General features: G+C 34.3%; 1 protein-coding gene across 1 annotated transcript in view; it reads left to right on the top strand.

The window, feature by feature from the left end:
• The window catches only part of LOC141343180 (integrin alpha-8-like), an 86,498-nt gene that overhangs the window by 36,354 nt on the left and 23,845 nt on the right, over positions 1-26,299 (top strand). Inside the window, exons 11-16 of the mRNA XM_073847782.1 lie at positions 1,751-1,806; positions 4,649-4,803; positions 6,874-7,011; positions 7,247-7,314; positions 7,471-7,618; positions 12,687-12,779. Coding sequence (XP_073703883.1) covers positions 1,751-1,806; positions 4,649-4,803; positions 6,874-7,011; positions 7,247-7,314; positions 7,471-7,618; positions 12,687-12,779 — 658 coding nt within the window. The remainder of the gene's footprint in view (positions 1-1,750; positions 1,807-4,648; positions 4,804-6,873; positions 7,012-7,246; positions 7,315-7,470; positions 7,619-12,686; positions 12,780-26,299) is intronic.

Here is a 26,299-nt window from a genome sequence, read left to right as displayed (position 1 = left end):
TTTCCTGATCATAAAAGTAGAGGTGCAGTTCAAATCAGTCTCAGCCAGTGAACTAAAACATACTCTGTTCCAGTAGTGACATGAAAATGCGGGACACATTTTATTACAAAGTGTCATAATTTACAAAGAAAATATAAAAAATTTAGGAGTAAGGGTTCAGGACAGCCACCTCCCGATTCTGGAGAATGGGCTGTATATTCAATTCAGAATTAGACCCCGACGACTTGCGTAATCCAAATGAAGCATGTTGATGGGTGAGCTCTTGCTCTCGCTCTGGTTAATGTGTGTGCATGCTCTTCCTGGAGAAGTTTTTGATATTTGGTCATGTTTAGTTTGAGAATCTGTGTAAATAAGTCAAAATGCATGAAAAGACCTCACCTTTAAACAGCCTACATATGTGCAGAGTGTAAAACTGTGTTAAATGACTCATGTCAAACCACACACACACAAGGGTGCAATTAAAACTCTGAGGAGTGGGCAGTAATTACAAATGGCAGATGGGCGGCAGAGGCAGAAAAGTTGCAGTGGGGTCAGAGCAGGGGTCAGGGGGGTCAACCTCCGGGCACTGAAGTGTTTGTATGTGCGCAGACTTTGTGTATGATTATGCCTTTACGCTCACTGGGGGAGGGGAACTAACAAGTCATCATTAAATTATGTATACCGGGGCCACTTCCTCTCTTAAATATGCATACTCTCTCTCCTTTTTCTCTCAGCACATGACTTCGACTGTGCGTTTTAAAATGCATCACTACCTGGAGGGGTCATGGCAGGGTTTGCGTGGTTGGAGCACAATGCACAATGCTGGATTCCATCAGGCACGGCCTCATGGGTATTTCGTGTTGTTCATGAGGCACAGCATCCAGCTGTTTATCGCTAATTTAAACTCAGACACGCTCAATGCTGTGTGCTGTAAGTGTGTGTAGGGGGGCTAATGGGGTGTTTCTGATTAGACATATTTGGGTTGTATGGAATGCTATGCATCGGATTGGCCCTTTGGGCCATTAAGACTGCTGTTGCGAGTCCCTGAGCACAGATATCATTACACGTTCAACATAACGGAAATACAGTTATTGAGCACCAGCTGGAAAGGTGTAAGCCTGTTTTTATGCGCTGTCACCTTACGGCATGTGTCAGTGAGTTGTTTGTGATGGAGTAGCATGTTTTAAATCCTTCGTCCTGGTTCTATTTGTGTTTAAATAAAGGGCTAGTTTTACACAAGAGCCTTGCGGCAACTGAACTGCCATCTTTGGATTCCAGTAAATTAATTGTGCGGCCCATTGCCGGGACATCCTGTGCTGTGTTGGTGTGTTTGTGTGGGTGTTCGCATATTAGACTTCATATAAATGGCCTTTTAAAGTGTTATTAGAATATTCAAGGACAATAAAGTATTTGTATGAGATCTTTGAGAAAATGGTTTTGTCCCTTTTTTTTTTGGCATCAACAGGAAGTAGCTCTAGGGCCAAACTAATTGCCGGGCTCTATTACCAGACTATTAAAGAGAGAGAGGCATAGAGAGATGAAGCAATAAAAGGACAGATGGAAGAGAAAAAAGAGGCAAATTCGATTAAGTAATTAAATATTGAGGAGCACAGAGTCCCTCAGCGTCCTACGTCTCCATTCAGCTCCATGTATAAACACTCCACCCATATTAACAGTCTTCCTGGTTTTTTAATGTCACATAAATGTCAATATTGCTTTTTGGCTAAGTTATGCTGTACTAAATGTCTCTCTCTTTATTTCTTTCTCTCAGTCTGTCAGTAAATGTGTGCGCAAAGATCTCTGGGATTGGTATTCCTGATTATGTAGGTAAGTGCATTACTTTTCTTTTCATTTCTATTAATTGTAGTCCCATCAACAAATGTATTTGGCCAGTCATACATGTGACTTCATCAAAACAGTGGAGATTTATAGAAGCCTGTTTCCGCCACTAAATATAAAATACAAAAAAGGTAATTGTGACTCTTTATTTCATAATTCAGACTTTTTTTCTCGCAATTGCGAGTTTACATCTCGCAATTCTGACTTCCATTCCGAGCTTTGACTTTTCTCTTGGAATTTAAAGTTTATGAATTATAAAAAAAAGTTTTAAATATCACAATTGTGACTTTATAATATGCAAACTCCCAATTCTGAGAACATATATGTTCTTTGTTTCCCCTCAAAACTGGACTTTATAACTCAAACAAAACTGGAGTTTCTATTCTGAGATAAAAGTCAGAATTGTGAGAAAAAAAAGTCAGAATTGCAAAATACAAAATCACATTTGTGAGAAAAAAGTCAGAATTGCAAGTTTTTATCTCACAATTCTGAGATTATCTGAGTGAAGTCAGAATGGCAAGATACAAACTCGCAATTGCGAGAAAAAAAAGTCAGAATTGTGAGATACAAACTCAGATTTGTGAGAAAAAAGTCAGAAATGCGAGTTTTTATCCTAAAATTCTGAGTTTATTTCTCGCAAGTTAAACTCACGCAATTCAGAGAGAAAAAGTCAGAATTTTAATTTAAAAAAGCCAGAATTGCGAGATACACACTTATTTGTGAGAAAAAAAGTCAGAATTGCGAGATACACACTTATTTGTGAGAAAAAAAAGTCAGAATTGTGAGATACAAACTTGCATTTGTGAGAAATAAAGTCAGAATTGCAAGTTTTTATCAGAATTCTGACTTTATTTCGCTCAATTGTCAATTTAAATCACACAATTCTGAGGAAAAAAGTCTGAATTCTGAGGGGAAAAAAGTCAGAATTGCAAGTTTTTATCTCACAATTCTGAGATTATCTGAGTGAAGTCAGAATGGCAAGATACAAACTCGCAATTGCGAGAAAAAAAGTCAGAATTGTGAGATACAAACTCAGATTTGTGAGAAAAAAGTCAGAAATGCGAGTTTTTATCCTAAAATTCTGAGTTTATTTCTCGCAAGTTAAACTCACGCAATTCAGAGAAAGTCAGAATTTTAATTTAAAAAAGCCAGAATTGCGAGATACACACTTATTTGTGAGAAAAAAAGTCAGAATTGTGAGATACAAACTTGCATTTGTGAGAAATAAAGTCAGAATTGCAAGTTTTTATCGGAATTCTGACTTTATTTCGCTCAATTGTCAGTTTAAATCACACAATTCTGAGGAAAAAAGTCTGAATTCTGAGGGGAAAAAAGTCAGAATTGCAAGTTTTTATCTCACAATTCTGAGTTTATCTGAGTGAAGTCAGAATGGCAAGATACAAACTCACATTTGCAAGAAAAAAGTCAGAATTGTGAGATACGATTTTATCATCACAACTTTATTTCTTGCAATTGTCAGTTTAAATCACACAATTCTGAGGAAAAATGTCAGAATTCTGTGAAAAAAATCTGAATTGCGAGAAAAAAGGTCAGAATTGCAAAATACATACTCGTGTTTGCGAGAAATAAATTCTGAATTGCGAGTTTTTATCACGATTCTGATTTTATTTTTCACAATTGTGAGTTCAAATCACGTAATTCTGAGAAAAAAGTCAGAATTACAAAATACAAACTTGCATTTGTGAGAAAAAAAGTCAGAATTAAGAGTTTTTATTTTACAATTCTGACTTTATTTCTCGGAATTGTGAGTTCATGCAATTCTAAGAAAAAAAATCACATCCTGACTTCATATCTTGCAATTTTGACTTTTTAACTCGCAATTGCAAGATTATATCGTTTCAAAAATTACTATTGCAAATAAATGCTTTTGAACTTTCTATTCCTCAAAAAAAATCCTGAAAGAAATGTATCATAATTCCACAAAATAATATTAAGCAGCACAACTGTTTACAACATTGATAATAAGTCATGTTTTTTTTAGCACCAAATCAGCATATTAGAATGATTTTTGAAGAAACATGTGACACTGAAGACTGGAGTAATTCAGCTTTGCCATCACAAGAATAAAAAAATACATTTTAAAATACATTTAAATAGAAAACAGTTCAGTTAAATCGTAATAATATTCACAATATTACATAAGTTGTTTCAGAGTGTAAAAAAATGGACACCATTACGTCTTTCTTAATCGGTGGATGTTTCTTCCTAATTATACTTGGCAAATAAACAAGGTGTTTGTGGCTTCTACATCTCATAGTTCATGGTATTTTTGGAATATTATTCCGTCAAATTTTATGAAAAAATGAATGAGACTTCTAGAAATCTAATGTTACACTTTATTTCACAGGCTAATAATGAAAACATATGATTTCATCATCCAGTACACATCGTCTCATAATGCTTGCTGACATAGAGATATTTGTAATTTTTTACTTATATGTATTGTGCTCAGTGTGAGCTTGTCTCAGCACTTATTAAACATCTGTATGTAAGTGGCTTCAGTAATGGCCAAAATGGAGAAGGTGCCAAACTCAGTTAAACCAACAGGCAATAAAAGCCTCTTTCCCAGCATATGGTTTTGGAGATGACAAAGAACAGGTGTGGCTGTGTGAGAGTGTGTGTGAGGTGCACGTTTGTTGGAAGCACTTATTTGAGTGTTGTTCAGAAGCCCCGGTCATTAACCTTAGGAACGTGCAATTTTTATGGTCCAAAACCAGTTTGGTTCGCGAAGAAATTGCAGGAAATATAGTAAGGAGTCCGTAAAGGTGGAGCTAACAATAGCATGCCTGTCTTTCTCTCTGTCTTCCAGCTCTAAGTATGGACCTGCAGCTGGATTGGCTGAAGCAGCGTGGAGCAGTTAAGAGGATCTTGTTCATGGACTCTCACCAGCACCAGAGAACCCAGCAGTTGGTTCTGGGTCAAGGGGACCGCCAGCATTGCCACAACTACTCTGTTTACCTGCGGGTGAGCCTTACAGTCCGCACGCAGCACACAACATTGCTGAACTGGCCTCATTCCTCATGATAAATTCTTGCTTTATCTTCACTACAACTGAACCCATGGGAAAGTTAATTGTGAGCCAAACCAAGCTCCTAGTACAACACGGCTCATCTGGACGGAATAAGCAATGTGAGAACCCCTCCGTGAGAGTGTGTCTCCAAAATGAGACCAAAAATTCAGCCGGGCCGAGGTGACACAGGAATTGAATGCAGTATTAAGTATTTCTGGGTGTTTGTATGATAACACAGGCCATGGGAAATACTTTTATTTGCCAACTCAATTTTACTGATAAAATCTCAGGCAACACAACCTATCACTATGATATATGGCAGATGTATCCAACATCCAACAACAGAAGAGAAATTAAAAACAGGAAATTATTAAAAAAGAATAAGAATAATAAATTGGTTATTATTGTAAATATACTGTTATGTAACGAATAATATTAAAGAAGTTATGTTTTATATATTATATTATATTATATTATATTATATTATATCACAAATATCCAACAATGTTTATATTATAATTATTACTATTATACAGGTAATTAAATTAGTAAATATACATACCAATATAATTATTAACAGAGCAGAAATTAGAAACAGGAAATATTAAATAAAAATAAGAATAATAAATTGGTTATTACTGTAAAAAAAACTGATATATAATAATAATATTAAATAGAGAAGTTATATTTTTAAATATATTATATTATATTTAATTTTATATTATATTATATCCCAAGTATTATAAAATATTATATCACAAATATCCAACAACAGAAGCGTTTATTTTATTATTATTATTATTATTATTATTATTATTATGCAAGTAATTAAATTAGTATATATATGTGTGTATATATACTGATATAATTATTAAAATTAGAAACAGGAAATTATTTTAAAAAAAGAATAAGAATAATAAATTGGTTATTACTCTATATATAGTTATTAAAAATAAATTAAGAAGTTTTATATTATATTATATTACAAATATCCAACAACAGAAATGTTTATTTTATTATAATTATTCTTTTTATAATAATAATAATAATACTTATAATTATTATTATTATTATACAAATAATTAAATTAGTACATATTTATATTGATATAATTATTAACAGAACAGGACAGAAATTTGAAACAGGAAATTAATAAATAAAAAATAAGAATAATAAATTGGTTATTATTGTAACTATACTGATGTATAATTAATAATATTAAATGAAGAAGTTATGTTTTTAAAATTATATTACAATTAATTTTATATTAAAATATTTTTAATTATATCACAAATATCTAACAACATAAGTCTTCATATTATCATAATTATTCTTTTTATAATGTTTATATTAATAATAAAAACAACAATAATAATTATTATTACTATTTTTATAAGTAATTATTGTAAGTAATTAAATAAAAATAATATAATAATACTTTAAATATTATATTATATTATTGCTATAGTATATGACAGATGTAAAGCATATACACCCTAAATCATAAGAACAGAAATTAGATCATTTTGAATATGCAAAATGTTAATTTTATTATAACTATAATATATTAATAGCATTGTATTATACATTTAGATCATGTTTAAAAAATTAGGCATGAATAGCAGTTACCAAGAATTTAAGAAAATATTTGTGTTTGTAACAATTTGGCTTTGTGCAAATAATGTGTGTGTTTTTATGCAGCAGCCTCACACCATAACAGCCTGGCAGCTTATGTGTTCATAAGCTTTTCCTTCACAAATCCTTGTGCATTTCTGTTCAGGAACATAAGCATACTTTTTCATTTTCTCAAATCCTCCTAACTTATTAAATAATTGTATTTATTGCCCTTGGCTCTGCTAACACAGCAGCTGTGATTTTTCTCTGTCATTTATAGGAAACAAGATAATCAAACAAGTGAAGTACTAGAATAAGCGAAGTGAAACTAAGATGAGAGGAGTTCTATTTCTGTCAGTTCTGTTTGCAATCCACCTCTCTTTCTTTTCTTTTCCTCGGTCTGTGTGTAGGACGAGGGAGAATTCAGAGATAAACTGAGTCCTATCAGCGTGACACTGAACTACAGTCTGGACCAGAACACCCCTCCACCTGGCCTCCAGCTGCGGCCTATTTTAGACCACTACAGCAAGACCTTTCACCATGAACAGGTTTGCATGCAAGCATTGTTTTTGAGAAGCTGCATGTGTGCATTCCTGTGCATGTTAAATTATTCAATTAGGACAGCATGACATGCAGGCTTTAGAGGAAGTGTTTGAAAAAAAAAACAAGACAACATCTTGTTGTCTGATATAAACAGAGTTAAGTAGAGAAAAAGTCAAACGTAAGTTCAATTCGATGAACAAATAAGCCAAAAAACGGAAAGATTTTTTTCCTCTCCCTTAGGCAAACATCCTGTTGGACTGTGGGGAAGACAACATGTGCATCCCAGATCTCAAACTTTCTGCTAAAATGTGAGTCAGTGTGTCTGATGCAGTATGTCAGTACAGTACATACGTGTGCAATTGAGCAATTGTTTGTGTATTTGTTGTTTATACACTGTATCAGTTGTTTATGATTTTGGCCTCCAAAAGTAATTTTAAATTCAAGTTTGTTTATTATTTTTATAGGGACCGGACTGAACTTATAATTGGGGATGAGAACTTGCTTATGTTGATCATTAATGCAGCCAATGAGGGCGAGGGGGCGTACGAGGCGGAGCTTCATGTGACCCTCCCACCAGAGGCAGACTACATTGGTGTGGAGCGCAGACGTGAGGTAAATAACATTACCCACTATCCTTTTTGACTCTGCTGTATGTGTATGCGCTTAGACTGGTAAAATGGTGCTGTTTTGTGTAACGTTTGTTCCAGGCAGGCATGTTAAAAGGATAGTTCACCCAAATATGAAAATGATGTCATTAATTATTACTCACCCTCATGTAGTGTTGCCAAGTCCACATTTTTTACGTGGAATCGGACTAGTTTAACACTGTAGCCGTGGCTTGTTTTTCATGTCTGCAGATTTAAGCAGACCACAATAACGTGATATTTAAACCCTGAAATGCAAATTTGACCAAGGGAACCTTCCAAAAACATGAATTTCACTCTCAGAACTCAATTTTTACAAGGGGATTCCCTCTGAAAACACAATAAGGCTAGTTTTGCTACTTTTGAGTAGAAATTTGGTGGGTTTTGTTGTGAAAACCTGGAAACCCTCCCCTTGTGTTGTTCCAAACTTGTTAGAAATCCAGAGGTCTCGCGAGAGCACAATTTGAATTGTCTCTGCAAGACACTCTGGCATCGAGCAATGATGCAGGTTACTGCAATACGTAAGCAATTGTGGGAACCAATCAAATCGGTGTATCTGATGTAGGCGGGACAGAGGCGAGCTAAGCTGATGATGACAGCGCTGCGACGTCCAAATCATATAGTAAACTTTGAAAGATCGCTGTCGCTACAGATGAACAACAAGTTGTTTGAAACGGCTTTGGCCGCTACAATGAACGAGTTAGACTTGGCTTTCCATATAAAAGAGGAACCGAAAACCGAAAACTTGAATCGTTCCTTTGCAAGAAGGACGTTTTTGCTGTTTTTCCGACTGGATATGGCAAGAGTTTAATCTATCAGTTCACAAGTTCACGCTTACATATAATTAGCCGGAGAATAGTAGTGCATGTTTGGCGTGCTGTCCGGTGAAGGGCTCCGAGCTCGGGAGTGGCCCGAACCCAGAGTACGTTACCCCCCATTAGGAGTAGTGAGAACTCGGAGTGATGAGATGGGGTGGTGGAGGTTTACTGATAAACCATCGAGTGAATTGAGGTGAGTCAGCTGTATTTAAACCTATGCCGCTGATTGACTTGTGATGTTGATGCTAAGCATCTGACGCGCTTCTCCCGAACTTTGTTAATGAAACATCATTTAGCTCTGCTGGTAGCTAAGTGTGTATTGTTGTGATTGGTCGTGGCGTTATCCAATTGCGTGAAGTTAGAGTTTCAAATGCATGCTTAGCGCCGCCCCTCGAGTTAGGCAGTTTTCATTGCTCGATCCCAGACCCATAATCTTAATAGATTAGGGTCTGGATTTTTCCAGGCTACCTTCGTTTATCTTTGGAACACAAATTAAGCTTTCTGACCCTGCATAGACGGCAACGCAACTGACACATTCAAAGCCCAGAAAAGGTAGTAAGGACATCGTTAAAATAGTCCATGTGACATCAGTGATTCAACCTTAATTTTATGAAGCTACAAGAATACTTTTTGAAAACCTGAAAAGAAAACAAATATAACAACTTTATTCAACAATTCCTTCTCTTCCGCGTCAGTCACGAGAATACCATGATATAGAACCCGGATTTGCTGTGCCTTGTTTACAAGCAGAGGAAGATTAAACAGTCTTCGTAAATATGTCTGAAGATTTCGACAGAGAGGGTGACGTTTTTTTTCCAGTCTTGCTTATTTGAACCAGAATATACAGACAAGGAACTAAAGGGGCTTTCGCACCAGACAAACCTTTTCGTCAACCCAGACTCAAAATACATACCTCTATATACAGTGTATATATAAATTAATGACATAATTTTTTTAGAATAATTTTTGGGTGAATTATCCCTTTAAGAATGGGTTTTAGAGTAGCACTATAGGGCTTCTGTCCTTACAGTGGAACAGCTTGATTTTGGTCTTACAGCTCAAGGTTCAAGGCAATTGGCTTTGCCTGGCTTGTTGTTAGCCCTGGCTCGCACTGGCCCAACAGTGGAAAAGAGGTTAATGTGTGTGTTTATGTGGGTCTGGGTGGGCGATTAGATGTAGAAGTTAATAAATACTGCATTTAGTAAAAGCCCTTTGTATGATGTCTTTCATTTATAGTTGCTCTGATTATAGAAGGTTTATTTTAGTCTCAGACTCCCTCATTACTGTTTAGATTATGACTCACTCTATTCTCTTCTTCCAGAGAGAGTTTATTTCGCCTATTACAGTCTATAAACTTTTTACATTTGTTTAGTATGAATATCTGTCTATCGTTCTGTCACATATCGTTCTATCGTTGTATCTGTCGATATATCATCCTATCTATCATTCTGTTTTTCTATCGATCTCGATCTATCAATCTATCGTTCTATTGTTCTATCTATCGATCTATCATTCTACCTATAGTTCTATTGTTCTAATGTTAGCTATCTAGCTATCTGTCTATCGTTTTATCATTCTATCATTCTATCTACTGTTCTATCCTATCATCTGTCGTCCTATCACTCTGTTGTTCTATCTATCATTCTATCGTTCTAATGTTCTATCTATCATTTTAATGTTCTATTTATCTTTCTATCTATCGTTCTGTCTATCTATCATTTTATCATTCTATCTGTTGTTCTAATCTTCTATCTATCTATCATACTATCTATCATTCTATTGTTCTAATGTTCTATCTATCAATCTATCATTCTATCTATCGATCTATCATTCTTTCTATTGTTCTATTGTTCTATCTATCGCTCTATCACTCTGCTGTTCTATCTATCATTATATATATCATTCTATTTGTTTGTCTGTCAGTCTATCTATCTATCTATCTATCTATCTATCTATCTATCTATCTATCTATCTATCTATCTGTTGTTCTAATGTTCTATTGATCTGTCTATCTGTCGTTCTATCGTTCTAATGTTATATCTATTGTAGGGGTGTAAATATTAATCGATTCGTATCGATGCATCGATTATGCAGCCGCCGATTCAATGCATCGATTCGTCCGCAAGAATATCGATTAATGTGTTTATTTTGCCGCCTGTTTGTTCACTTGTCTATTTTTAGAATCCGTTCCGACCTTTCTTTTACTGTCTATGGCTCCGTTGTATTAAGCGTACTACCTACTCCTAAGCTGCGGGTGGCACTAACCTCACTGTCTTCTTCTTCACACGCGTTACTTTCGTTTCACAGTCCATCTATGATGTTGTTCATGTTCACAGACCTCACATTGTTGTCTGACTTTCAAGAGCGATGATTTTGAACTGATTTTGTGGAGTAGTATTCTATTTGCAGTTTATCTACTGCAGAGGATGTGTGACCATTACCTCTTAATAAGATGAAAATTGTATTTTCAAAATGTAACCAATTTTGTATGAAAGAAACTTTTTTAAAACGGTGAATAGGCTAATTGGCCATAGTAGACCTGCACTATAAGTTTTTTTTTTTTTCTTATTACAATTTATCTGATTGCACTTAGATGCAGTAACTTATATTTGCTGTTCTATTTGCAGTGCATTGAGCACAACTGCTTTAGTGGAACATACACATTATGTGAATAGAATACTGTTTCTGTATTCTCAATAAAAGGCAAATTATTTACTATTTTTGTTGATTTATTTGAAACTTAATAGATATCATGTAAAAATATCTAATATTGAATCGAATCGAATCGCATCGTATCACAGGGAATTCTGAAGTATCGAAAATAATCGAATCGTTGGCTTAAGAAATCGGTATCGTATCGAATCGTCTTGAAGGCTCCGATTTACACCCCTAATCTATTGATCTATCATTCTATCTATCGTTCTGTTGTTCTAATGTTTTATCTATCTATCTATCTGTCTGTCTATCTATCGTTCTGATGTTCAAATCTATATGTCGTTCATTTGTTTTGTCTATCGTTCTATCCATTCTGTATCGTTCAAGACAAAGATGCCGCTTAATCGTACTGCAGCTGGTCATGACACAGTGTAATGTGAGCTCAGGTCTTGTGAAATATCAGATTTACGAAATAGGTTTAAATCCATCATGGTAAAATACTAAATCTGTAATCCATTCTGACTCCGAGTTAAAAACACAAACATGAGCGCTGCAGTGTCTTTGATGTTGTAATGAGCCAGGAATGCAGTGAATGTTGATCTAATTATAGAGTAAGGTTTCTTATTAAACGTAGTTTAAAACATGGCTCATGTCTAGGTGTGCTCTGTAATGCATTTCTGAGCTTTAACAGACTGTTTATTTCATTTCATAAAGTCCTGCATTCACTTATCTTCATTCATATCTGCTGCTGTCATTCAGTCATTCCATCATCTCGTTCATGCATCGCCGTCTCTTCCCGCATGAGACACTGGCGCTCTGTGGCACTGACCGCAAAAGATCTGACTGCTCTCTGTCTGTCAGTTATGAGTTTAACAGATGCAGTGTATAGCTGGTAATTGCAGCACGTGTTTAAGAGTGCCTCTTAATGCAATTTGCACAACTACATTAGCTGCTCTTCTGGGAGCAGACTGGTTACGGTTTGACTCTGTTTTGGGGAAAGGAAGTGGTTGCCAGAGGAGGGAGATGGGGAAAAGAGAGACTGATGTAGGGGGTTGACGAGATGACAGGGGGAGGGCCTCAGTGATATATGATGTGATTACTATCAGAAAATTCATCATGCACTTTCTCTCTCTTGTTTCCTTTCCTCCGTCCCTCCCTTGACCCTCCAGAGACCAGCTTTAATTGGCTTATGCTAGTTATTGACTGGGTTTATTATTGCCTGGTTTTGTTTTCAGTGATGTCATGCGCCTAATTTATTTTTTTTGTTTTATTTATTTATCTTATTTAGATAATTTATGAAATCAAATAATTTTATTTTATAAATCAAATAAATTTTATTTATGTTATTTTATTTTATTCACACTTTTATTTTTATTTCTTATTTAATTTACTATTTTAAATTTATTTAATACTTAAAATAATTCATCTTGTTTTCAAGTTCTGAGGGTGCATTATGCTTCTGTTTGTGCTCCTTAGACATGTATTCCACACAGCTGCTATTATACATTAAATAATAGCTATTATACTCTTTTTTTTTTCTTCTTCTTCTTCTCTCTGTCTCAGGATCTTCAGCGGCTGAACTGTGAGCACAGAACAGAGAATGATACCAGAGTTGTGGTTTGTGACCTGGGAAACCCAATGGTGGCTGACACAAACGTAAGTGAAATGTTTAAGTATGATGTAATGTCTACAGTTTGATCTGAAAATGAATGAATGAAACATATAGTACTTTATAGCAGTACAGTGACAGGAATGCTTGGCCAACGCTTTGCAAGTGTGTGCTACATACTTACTTTATGGACGAATGCTGTATAATGTGCTTTCTTGCATTACAGTGATGGTAGCAAACCTCAATCCTCAAGAGAGCGATAGAGTTTCCTTCAAATGTCTGAGCCATTAAACCAGATGTGTTATCATTCAGATAGCAAACAATAAACCTGTCAACAGTCTAACTATAAGTCTAAACTTAACTAACTTGCTCTGCAGTCTTCATTGCAAACAATTACCCTTATACGGCCACCATGACAGAAATTGACTTAAAAGATGCAATGTTTTGTGGCAGTGCCTGCTTGAGTTGCATTATGAATTGGATTTTGCTGCATTTGTCATCACATAAAATTGGGTTTGTGTTGTACTATTGCATATTTGGGCCTTAGCTTTCAGTGAGAGCTTGAATCCTTCAGTGCATTAACATAAATGAGCAGGACAGAGGAAGGAGGATTTTAGAGAGGTGAGAAAAGGTCAGTTTGCCCTTTAATAGCCAGATATTTATCAGCGCTGTCAGTTTGCTGAGACTTCAAGTCCTGTATGAGACACCCACAGATGCATCACACACACACATTTACTTAGCATCTAAATGGGGACATTTCATAGACTTCTGTTGTTTTTATATACAGTTATACATTTTCTAATCTAAACCTACCACTAACCCAGCCCTACCCCTCACAGTAAACTTCCTGCATTTTTACAATGTAAAAAAAAAAAAAAACTTTTCTTGCTTTATTTTTACTTCAGTTTTACAAAAGATTCTTGATAACCACAAAAATATTAAGCAGCACAACTGATTATTGAGCACCAGTTCAGCATATTAAAATTGTATTGCAGAAAGATCACGTGACTGGATAAATGGCTGCTGAAAATTCAACTTTGACCTCACAAGAAATAACATTTTACATTATTATATTATATTATATTATATTATAATAAGTAATTTAATAATAATATTTACCAATGTAGCTGTTTTACTGTAATTTTAATCAAATAAATAAGGCTGCGATACAGTATATTTTTATTTGTGATATAAAGAGTATATCTTTTAACTTTATTTTAATTTAAACAAAATCGAAACTTAATCTAAACAAAATGCATTTTATGCATTGTTTTAAACATAGCCTCACCATATTTTGTGCTCAAAACAATGAATTATTATTATTTTTTGTTTATTATGTGCAGTGCTGGGCTAGTTACTCAAAAAATGTAACATATTACTCATTGCTAGTTACTCATTTCTAGTGCTGCTCAAATGATTGATCATGATTTAATATAATAAAAGTAAATATAAGTTTTTGTTTATGCAATATATATGTGTGTGTGTGTATATATAAAGACACACATACAGTATATATTTTGAAAATATTTACATGTATATATTTATATTATACATAAATATATTCAACATAACATATTTTTCTTAAACATATCCATGCATGTGTGTGTATTTATATATACATATATACATATATAAATATACACAGTACACACACATATATTATGTACACAAAGACTTTTCTTTTCTTTTTTTTTTTGGATGCGATTAATCGTTACCCAACACTAAAACACATCAACAATTATAGGTATTATAACATTTTTACATTTCAAATCATTAGCAATAAAAAAAAAAAAAAACTAGTAACTAGCTATTTTATTGGTTTGTAACTAATATGTGACCTTGGACCACAAAACATTTTATACAATATTATTACAATTTATACATATTCTGAAAGCTAATAAAATAAGCTTTCCATTGACGTATTTTGTTAGAATAGTACAGTATTTGGCAGATACAACTATTTGAAAATCTGGAATCTGAGGGTGCAAAAAAAAATCGAAATATTGAGAAAATCTCCTTTAAAGCTATCCAAATTAAATTCTTAGCAATGCATATTACTAATCAAAAATTAAGTTTTAAGATATTTACAGTAGGAAAATTACAAAATATCTTCATGGAACATGATCTTTACCTAATATCACATTTGTGCATTGTGCAATTTTCATTGTGTAGACTGTCTTTCTTCCCCGTTTGTCTGTCAGGTTGATGTTGAACATTGTTAATGAGTGTCTGGAAAACAAAACAGCGGGTGGAGAGAAAAAGTGGAATGATGGAGTGAGTGTGTGAAGGGAGAGTGTAAACACATTGGGACAAAGTTTGAGGTTCAGTCTAAACACACTATCCATCTATTTACTAGTCACCATGACAACCCGTCTCCAGCCATCCCAAATATCTCAGCCTGGGATGCAGTTCTAACAGTTACAAAACACACTCTTGACCTGTCACACTTACTCAACACACACTCAACACAACATCCTGCCCTCTCATACACACACAAACAAACACACACACATAAAGCTGTATTCCAGAGGCCAGATTATTCATTATTTTGAATTACATATTCATGTACGTTGTTGCTGTTTGATATTTCACCTAATAGTCATTTGTAAACTCAAGGGTGACATCCTAATAACATTTATAAAAGGCTCTCTGTCTCTCCCTCTCTCTTTCTCTCTCCATCGGTTTCCCATTTCCTCAAAGCCCTCAGGGGGAACTGCTCATTATGCTCCAGTCCTCTTCATTCCTGCTTCATCCATATTGAGCATTTCTCTTTCATTAAATGTAGGGAAGATTATACTGTATCATTATCCTAAATTGATGTATGCAGCGTTAAGGATTCTTTCGGTTGTAGAAGAAATTTTGTGATTTGGACACATTTCAAGACGTAATATATTTTGGAACGTACTATGAAAAAGCCAAGGTCTCTTCAACTAAAAAATTGCTAGTTGCATCTAAAGTATTTTAGTTGGCTGGATATAAATTCTGTTAAATAATGAATTTGCGTTACAGTAACAATGGTCAGCTTTGTGAAGAGGTTTTATATTTTGTATTTCATTTTTTGTGAATTAATATGTAGCGTTTAATTCACTTTGCACATGGAAATTGGTTTCAACATGTCCACTGTTGAACAACAAATATTGATTTTTGTATCTTTAATTATAATAAACAAAATATAAGATGTAAAGTGACAAAATTATATTTAAACCAACCCTCTAAGCACACCTTGGGAATAATATATATATATATATATATATATATATATATATATATATATAGTATATACTTTGTGATCAGTAAGATTTTTAATGTTTAGTAGAAGAATTTTTTAATCTTTTCTGCTCATCAAGGCTGCGTTTATTTCATTACAAATACACAAAAAAAACTGTAATATTGTGAAATGTTATTACAATTTAAAATATTAGTTTTCTATTTTAAAATACTTTAAAATAGAATTTATTCCTGTGATTCCATGCTGATTTTATTGCATTTTTAGCATTACTTCAGTCTTCAGTGTCACAAGATCTTTCAGAAATCATTCTAATATGCTGATTTATAATCAGTGCTAAAAACAGAAAAACAGTTGTGCTGCTTAATAGAAATAGAAATAGAAATAGAAATATATATGTTTTTGTTTTTTGGAACCTTTTTTCAGGATTCTTTAAATAATAAAATGCTAAAAAGAACAGCATTTATTAAAAATACAAATCTTTTGTAACAATATATACTACCATTCAAAGTTTGGGTCAGTACATTTTTTCTTTCTTTCTTTCTTTGAAAAAGATAAATACTTTTATTCACCAAGGATGTGTTAAATTGATTTTAAAAAAGATATAGTAAAGACTTACATTGTTAGAAAAGAGTTCTTTTTTGAATAAATGCTGTTCTTTTGTAACTGTTTATTCATCAAATTAAATAAAAAAAATATTAAGCAGCACAACTGTTTCCAACATTGATAATAAATCAGCATATTAGAATGACAATTATGATTATTTTTATTCTTTTTTTCCAAATTCTGCTATTAATAACAATATAAAATGTACTAAGGATCAATGAGTTGCTGGGTTCATGAATATTAATCGCATTATCTGCATTCGCTTAAACTGATTTGCTGAAAACAAAACCGGGATGATAATAGATGTGCAAGACTTCCAGTTCATTAGCCGCTGTAAGGAAATAACGTTTAGAATAACAAAGTGCAATAAACGGTAAAACTGTTTTAGGAACCACAGATGCCAATAAACAAGTCCTGTTTACTATTTTATTTACTTCTGAGCATTTATTTCTACAGTGTATCTGACACACATACCTGCATCTTTATTAGCCCGTTTACTCCTCTCCTTTTCTGTTTGTTTGGATTGCAGCGCTTGTTAAAGCAATTGAAACGTAATTTGTCTGTAATTTGATGCATAGCTGGTAAATGCTTTGGCTCGAGTAATGCCAGCTCGCTGAGAGCGTAGGCAGGGCAGAGGTTTATGACTGTGTTTACTACAGCAGGTTAAAAGATTACGTTGCTCATAAAATATAAATCAGAGCATCACAACTGAATAGGCAAAATATTACCTGCTGATGGGTGTGCAATATGAACCTGTGGTTTTAAAATGGTATTAGTCAGTGTGTGTGCAGACAGTTGGCTGGATACTTAGAGGTCTATGTCTTTATGTCCAGTTGGCCTGACATAGCGGTGGATTGTGGGTTTGGAAAAGAGCTTGTAGATTCATTCTGAGTATCATCATGTAAAAGTGAGTCAAAAACAGAATATTTTTGTTGTTACAGTACTTTCTTGTGTCAAAGCTACAGAAGAAGAGCTCACACTGTACCTTGTATTTTCCAGTGTTATTTTAGTATGATTTATATGGAGTTAGAATTGTTGCTTAATTCCAAATAAATACATTATGATCCACAAATAAATGTAAAGCGACTGACAAAAACCAAGCATAATCACAAAATAAATAAAATGAGATCCACAAATAAATCTTAGAGTTCCACAAACATGAATTATATTCACAAGTAAAAAAATTTGAATTTCAAATAAAAACATACTCACAAATATATTTTTTTTATTATACAGACACAACTTTGCCCGGCATTTATATGTGAATCGCGTACTGTGCATTTGTAGATCGCTGCATGTATTTGTGGATTGCTCTCTGTGCATTTGTAGATCGCTGCGCATATTTGTGAATTTTGAAACATTTCAAGCGTCAAGACGCAAACTGATCCACAAATGGATGGACTCCACCCACTTTCTACTTGAGCCAATCAGATACCGGCCACGTGGGGCTGACCAATCGTTGCACGTTCTCGCTCCAACCAATCACGTTTTTACGGTGACCGTAAGGGGACACCTTCGGTTCACTTATGTTTGTCTTGGCCACTACATTTAACTCGTGGGAACGTGATATTATGTTATATGTTGTACGTCGTTATTTTCCCCTTCATTTCGATCTCTTTACTTAACGTTCTGAATGTAGGTTCTATGACTGGGATATTTACTGGAATGCAGTTCAAAGGTTGAATTTAACATATATTGTATTTTATTTAGTCTAATTAACAGACAAATATAGTGTTTCAGTGAAGAGTGAATTATTCACGTAGTTTCATTTGGAAATCATTTACACAGTCACACAGTAAAATAGGCCTACATTCCTTCTATTAACTGCGTCTTTTTTCCGTATTTGTATTATTATCGTCATCATTATTATTATCATACTATTATTATTAGCCTGTTATTATTGTATATATTTTTATTTTCGTTTATATTCGTTTCCCCCCTTAATTTTGATCTGTTAACGTTCTATATGGAAATTATACTGTGAAATGCTTGACATGTGCTATATGACTTTATGATTGTATTTATGCCCGTGTGTGACCATAAATGAGCATGTTTTCATTTACAAATGAAACTATACGTGAATGATTCATTCCTCAGTAAAACAGTATAGTATTATATAATCTAGTCTATTTATTAGACAAAACAAAATAAAATATATGTTCAATTCAACCTTTAAACTACATTCCAGTAAAACTCAGTCATATAGCATGTCAAGCATTTACAGTATCATTTCCATATAGAACGTTAAGAAATCAAAATTAAGGGGGAAACGAATATAAACAAAAATATAAAAATATATACATAATAATAGGCTAATAACAATAGTAATAATTATAATAATGATGACGATAATAATAATACAAATACGGAAAAAAGAGGATCAGTTAATAGAAGGAATGTAGGCCTATTTTACTGTGTGACGATAAATGATTTCCAAACGAAACTACGTGAATAATATACTCTTCACTGAAACACTATATTTGTCTATTAATTAGACTAAATAAAATACAATATATATTAAATTCAACCTTTGAACTGCATTCCAGTAAATATCCCAGTCATAGAACCTACATTCAGAACGTTAAGTAAAGAGATCGAAATGAAGGGGAAAATAACGAATATGACTAATAATACATATAATATATAACATATGTAACATATTGTCAGAGACTGTGCTGGTTCGACGAGACTGGAGACGTTCTCAAATAATAAGTACTTTTAATAGTGAACTTCAAAAGGGAAAACAGGAGAATGCCACACACATATCACATTCAATGACCGACAAAGGAATAAACTCAAAGACAGACTTATAAAGGCAAACTAATCATGACACACAGGTGATACAGATAATGATTAAACAAGGACTAAACCAAATGATCACAAACAGACGGGGGAAGACAGAGGGAGAAACCAAATGACAAACGGTGCAAAACAAAGGAGAACAAGACTACATGTACATGAGGTTCCCACGAATTAATATCTTTTGGCCACGACATAATATCATGTTCTCACAAGTTTAAATGTCGTGGCCACGACAAACATAAGTGACCTTACGGTCACCGTAAAAACGTGATTGGTTGGAGCGAGAATGTGCAACAATTGGTCAGCCCCACGTGGCCGGTATCTGATTGGCTTAAGTAGAAAGTGGGTGGAGTCCATCCATTTGTGGATTAGTTTGCGTCTTGACGCTTGAAATGTTTCAAAATTCACAAATACGCGCAGCGATCTACAAATGCACAGTACGCGATTCACATATAAATGCCGGGCAAAGTTGTGTTTGTATAATAAAAAAAATATTCGTGAGTATGTTTTTTATTTGCAATTCAATTTTTTTTTACTTGTGAATATAATTCATGTTTTTGGAACTCTTAAGATTTTATTTATTTTGTGATTATGCTTGGTTTTTGTCAATCGCTTTACATTTATTTGTGTATCATAATGTATTTATTTGGAATTAAGCAACAATTCTAACTCCATAGATTTATTTTATTAAACAATTTTAATATCATACTATTGTGGTTTCTAATAATATTACATTTTTTATATTTTGACTGTTATTTTAATGTTAAAAACTCAGCTTTGAAATCACAGGAATAAATTACATTTTAAAATATATTTAAATAGAAAACAGTTATTTTAAATAGTAAAAAATATTTCAAAATGTTACTGTTTTTGCTGTACTTGGATCAAATAAATGCAGACTTGGTGAGCAGAAGAGACTTCTTAAAAAACATTACACATTTACTGTTCAAAACCTGTTGACTGGTAGTGTAAGTGACAGATAGATCCATTCTCATTTGTTCCATTTTTAGCATGGTTAGCATTAGCATTGACTAGTTTTTCTGAAAAATGGCTGATGGGGTAGGTTACAAAGGGTTTGTTGAAAAACCTGTTTGGAAACAGTCATTAAAACCCAAAAATGCAAGTTCTGTCATTTGCTCACCCTTCTGTCATTCCAAACCTGTGTGACTTACTTTCTTCTGTGGAACACAAAAGAAGAGAAAGCGAGTTGTTTGGTGCTGTGACCGGTTAACATGTTCCAGATTTGGAAAGAGGGGGCGTTGCCATGGTGACAGGCTTCGTCATGGAGCCTCCAGGGTTAAACCCACATGGGCCAAATTATCATGGCACCAGCAGAGGAGGGTGACAAGGCCGCAGATCCCCCACTTAACATGCAACAAGCAAAATGAGAAACGCGTCATGAACTCACACTCACAAAACACACATGTTGGCGTCACCACACATGGAATCAGCATGTAGCCTGTGATCAAATTCACTGCTTTTTCTGTTTGTTTTTTTTTTTTTCAAAACGTTCCAAACTATCCTCTCATACCCCATAAAATGGAAGTGGTGCAGCTCATTCATCACAAATAGGGCATCACAAGACCAATGTGCACAAAACATGTTAGTCACACCACCTCAAACAGTATAAGTGCCACAGGAACAGCAGTTTTTTAATAGTCCGGTTCTCTGAAGTAGAAGCAAACATTTGTTATCTTTTTTTATTTATTGATGATACATATAATTAGTATTAAGTTATATTTCTTGGCATTTGCTGCCTTTATTAAATAGGACAGTTACAGTTCAGGTCAAAAGTTACATTCACCTTTCAAATCGTTAATTATTTTACCAAAATAAGAGGGATCATACAAAATGCATGTTATTTTTTATTTAGTACTGACCCGAAAAAGATATTTCACATGAAAGACAATTACACAAGAAAATAGTAGTTGAAATTATAAAAATTACTAAATAATAATACTTAATAATGTGTTGTTACCTGAATGATCCACAGTAATAGTTGTTCAGAAAAATCCTTCAGGTCTCACAAATTCTTTGGTTTTTCAGCATTTTTGTGTATTTGAACTCTTTCCAACAATGACTGTATGATTTTGAGATCCTTTTTGAGATCTTTTCACACTGAGGACAACTGAGGGACTCATATGCAACTGTTACAGAAGGTTCAAACGCATTGTTGCTCCAGGAGGAAAAAACGTGCATTAAGAGCTGGGGGTGAAAACTTTTAGAATTTGAAGATCAGGGTAAATATAATTTATTGCGCCTTCTGGTAAATATGTAAGTATCTTTTGTAGCTTCTAATGGACAGTACTAAATGGAAAAAAATATGATATTTAGGCAAAATAAGAAAAATAAGCAAAATATCTTTCTGTTTAAATGTTTACACCCCTGGTTCTTAATCCATAATTTGTCCTTCTGGAGCATTAGTGGGCATTTTAATCTTCTGTAATAGTTGTATATTAGTCCCTCAGTTGTCCTCAGTGTGAAAAGATGGATCTCAAAGTCATACAGTCATTGTTGGAAGGGGTTTAAATACATTTGTGGGACTTTGTGGGACCTGAAGGATTTTTCTGAAGAATATCAGGCAGTTTAACTGTTCAGGACAAACAAGGGACTCATGAACAACTATCACACACAAAAAAAACAGCTGTGGATCATTCAGGTAACAACACAGTATTAAGAATCAAGTGTACGTAAACTTTTGAATAGGGTTTTTTTTTTTTTTACTAATTTTTTATCTTGTGGACTTTGTCTTTAATGTAAAATATCTGATTCAGGTCAGTACTAAATAAAAAATAACTTTCATTTTGTGTGATCCATCCTATTTTGGTAAAATAAATACCATTTTGGAGATTTTGCAAGGCGTATGTAAACGTTTGACCTCAACTGTAAGTAAAGACAGGAAATCATCAGAAGTGCTGCCTATAACGCTTTGGGTCTTTTGGCTCTTAATTTTAATAAACCAAATAAACCATCAGACTCAGTAATGTGAATCATCTTTTCTAACGAAAATGTATTAAATTCACCAGTAGTTTTGAAACAACAGTGTAAATGTCTTTTGTGAGCCATAATTCATACAAATCCGACGTGACTCGCCCCATCTATTGCTCTCACCGTGGTACTCAATGAAGAAAGGAGTTTCATGGTCTGTAAAATGAAACGCACTGAATGAGTTTATTGTTTTGCTGACTCCTACCCATTTAAGCTAATGTCACATTGGGGTGATGTAGAATCACAGAACTTGGCAATGGTTAATGACTTTGGTCTCTATCCACAATACCTCGAATAGAGGGATTTCCCATCGTCGTGAAGCAATATATTATTTCTTGAGAAAGTGGGCTGATATTGTAGGAGTGATACACTTCTGATGACATTGTAAATAATAAACTGACAGGCCTATTTTTTGGCTTACGCTGTTCTTTGTTTTTAATCACAATCCAGGCGTTTTCATGCTTTCTGGATGCACTCTGTCCGGCTTTACTTAGTCAATCTGTAATCCATCTGAAAAAATACCATTGCGCATATGTATTCCAACACAGCGCTTTTGATGTGTGTGTTTGTGGAAACTGCATCCTACATTTCATTCCTACGTTGTGAAATACGTCTAATCAAACGCACTTGAGGAACTTGTACAATTTTCCCATGTTTTACGCTAGGATCTGTTCTGAGTTTCATTAAAACTTTCGATTAAGAGTTATTGTCTCATTAGTGTAATTAGATGATTACTGTTGCCACAGAAACATATGAACCAGCCCTTGTAAACTCAGAGATGAAGTCTTATTTCTCAACACATGCATGAAGTTGCAAAGACGTGATCTTCGTTTGTGATTTACCAACTCTCTGGGTTTCAAAAAACGACGCGAGACCACAAAAATAGGCTCCGTGGCCAGTTCCCTCTTTAAAGTTTAACAGCACTTGTTACTCTCACCCGTCTGTTATGAGGGGGCTTTGTAGTAAGGAGAGTTTCCGCCTCGGGGAGCTCATTTATGGGGCTCCAGAGTTAGCACATAGCCTTTAGCTAAAGGACTGGCCTTCATTATCCATCCCAGCAGCCATTATCAGACTTCTTCTAATGAACTACACCATATGGACACAGTTACAGCCAACGAGAAAAAGATGATTAGTGAAATTTTACTATTTGTTTGTGAATGAAGATTCCAGTGTTTAGACTTTGTTCAGCAGAGCAGAAACACAACAAAAGATATAAATCAGAGGAAAATGGCTTTATAAAGACTTGTTTTTTTTAAAACTGGCAGACTTTGTGACAGTATATAAGGGAAAATCGCAATTATATAAATACATTGGTAACACTTTGCGGTAAAGGGATAGTTCACCCAAAAATTTTAATTCTGTCGTTAATTACTCACCCTCATGTCATTCCAAACCCGTAATACCTTTGTTCATTTTCAGAACATAAATTAAATAAAATCCAAGAGCTTTCTGACCCTGCATAGATGGCAACGCAACTGACATGTTCAGTATCCAGAAAGCCAGTAAGGACATCGGTAAAATAGTCCATGCAACTTCAGTGGTTCAGACGTACGACAGAAAATAAAGTCAAAATGTTTTGAGAATAAAGTCAAAATTACGAGAATTAAACTGTAGCAATTAAAGTTGAAATATTCTGAGATTATAGCCTACGCATGCAAATGCCTGGATTGGGAGCACCAGGAGAAGTTGAGCACTGGAATTTATTTGAATATATGTGGGATTATTATCAGAAATCATACCATGTGTGTCACTCGCAGTGACAGTATGCTTGGAAATAATAATATTTCAAGTCTTCGTTTGCATTCACGAGGCCTATTTGTAGTGCACCAGCCACCATATCAAGTCAAGATTTATTTATACAGCACTTTTTACAATACAAGTTGTGTCAAAGCAACCTTACAGTATTAAAATAATAAAGTAAAATGTCAATAATAATGCAAGAGTTCCATATTGCAACAAAGTCAAATTGGGGAGGACTCATCTGGTTCCCATGGCCTTGTGCCGGCTTTCACATAGCAATAAGCTTTGTGCCTTTGGTACTTTTAATATAAAACAAAGTCTCACCTTCGTAGCGAAATACAAACAATTTGTCTTGCAATAATGTGTTTTTCACACTCTTTAATGTGGCGGGACAGATTGCTGTCTTTTCAGTTACAATGAGACATTCGTTTCATTAAATTATATGGTTTTCTTTGTGAAAATTCCACTATCTACTCCGCAAAAACGTCTGTGGTGTCCAATCTTTTATTCCTTACATGTATTTAATGAAAAACAACAAGACTCTAACATAAGTTATATTGTTGTCCTTTCTGCAGTATATAAGTGACTATTCACAAGCTGTTTTATTCATGGTATAATACAATAAATGATTGGAAATAATATTCAACCTCTTTCCATTCATTGTTTGTAGCATGCCAGACACCCAGTTATTGCAATTATTTTGTGCTTTGTTGCATTTAATGTAACAGCTCAGCATTCAAATTCTCTCAGTTTTATGAAATGCAAATTATAAATGTGTTTTTTCCTCTTTATTTCAAGTTTATAACACAATAGCCGCTTTTCCACTATCGAGCCGAACCGTTCTTAGAACGGTCGGGTACAGTTCCAGTTGTGTTTCCACCTGAGCCTGGTACGGCACGGCGCGATTCCAAACCGTTCTCGGCCCGGAATTCTCGGCACGGTTAGACAACCGTGCTGAGCTGGGCTGGTAAAATGCGTGTGCATGACGTCGCCACTCTGTTGCCTGTTTCTCTATGGCTAAGCGGAAGCGCAGTAAACAGATACGGTAAATATAAATAAAAATGGCTGAGACACTTTGGTCTGTGGATGAAACATTTACTCTAATATTGATATTTGGGCAGAAAGAAAAATTCAACAACAACTGGAGGGTGCAAAGAGAAACGAAAAAGTTTTTAAAATTATAGCGCAGTGTCTTTCAGAGAAGGGCATTAACAAAAGTTAAGGACTGACGCATTTGTATTTACATTCCAAAGAGTTCCGTTATCTGCACCACAGTGGAAAATCAAACCGTATCCGTGCTGACTGGCCCGGATCGGCACGGAACAGAACGGTTAAGCATTGAGAACGGTTCGGCCCGATAGTGGAAAAGCGGCTAATGTAAACGTGAAGGAACATCAGAAGGAATGAAAAAAAAAACAGTATAGCCTAATTTCTCATTGTAATCTTAAAGATGACTGATTCACATGCCACTTAAACTAAGATGAATACAGCGATCTGTCATGTCACATTAAAGAGCGTGAAAAACACATTATTGTAATAGTTATGGATTTTGAAAGCTGAGACTTTGGAATGTTCTTGCACTTTTGACTTTATTCTCTAAACACTTCGACTTTATTCTTGTAATTGTGACTTTATTGTTGAAAAATTTTGACTTTATTCTTGGTACATTCTGACTTTATTCTCATAATATTTTGACTTTATTCTTGTAATATTTCGACTTTATTCTCATAATTTTGGCTTTATTCTTGAAATATTATGATTTTAATCTTGTAATCTTTGATTTTTTTTCATTTTTTAACGTGGCACTAAAACGCCGTCATATCGACGTAATGTTATGAAGGTTTGTTGTTGAATAGAGTGGTTATTTTTGTTTTCTTTGCGCACAAAAGTATTCTCAAAGCTTTATAACATTACAGTTTAACCACTGATGTTATATGGACTATTTTAATGATGACCTTACTACCTTTCCGGGCCTTGAATGTGTCAGTTGCGTTGCCATCTATGCAGGGTCAGAAAGCTCTCGGATTTTATCAAAAAAATCTCAATTTGAGTTCCGAAGATGACCGAAGGTCTTATGGGTTTAGAATGACATGAGGGTGAGTAATTAATGACAGAATTTTCATTTTTGGGTGAACCATCTCTTTAAGGTTTCAATATGTTCAACAAACAATAGCTAATATGATGGCTAATGGAAAAGAATAATGA

The sequence above is a fragment of the Garra rufa genome, chromosome 9 (genome assembly GCF_049309525.1).
Source record: "Garra rufa chromosome 9, GarRuf1.0, whole genome shotgun sequence".
Taxonomy (NCBI): Eukaryota; Metazoa; Chordata; class Actinopteri; order Cypriniformes; family Cyprinidae; genus Garra; species Garra rufa.
The sequence above is the reverse complement of the archived record's forward strand: the minus strand, read 5'-3'. Positions and strand labels throughout refer to the sequence as shown.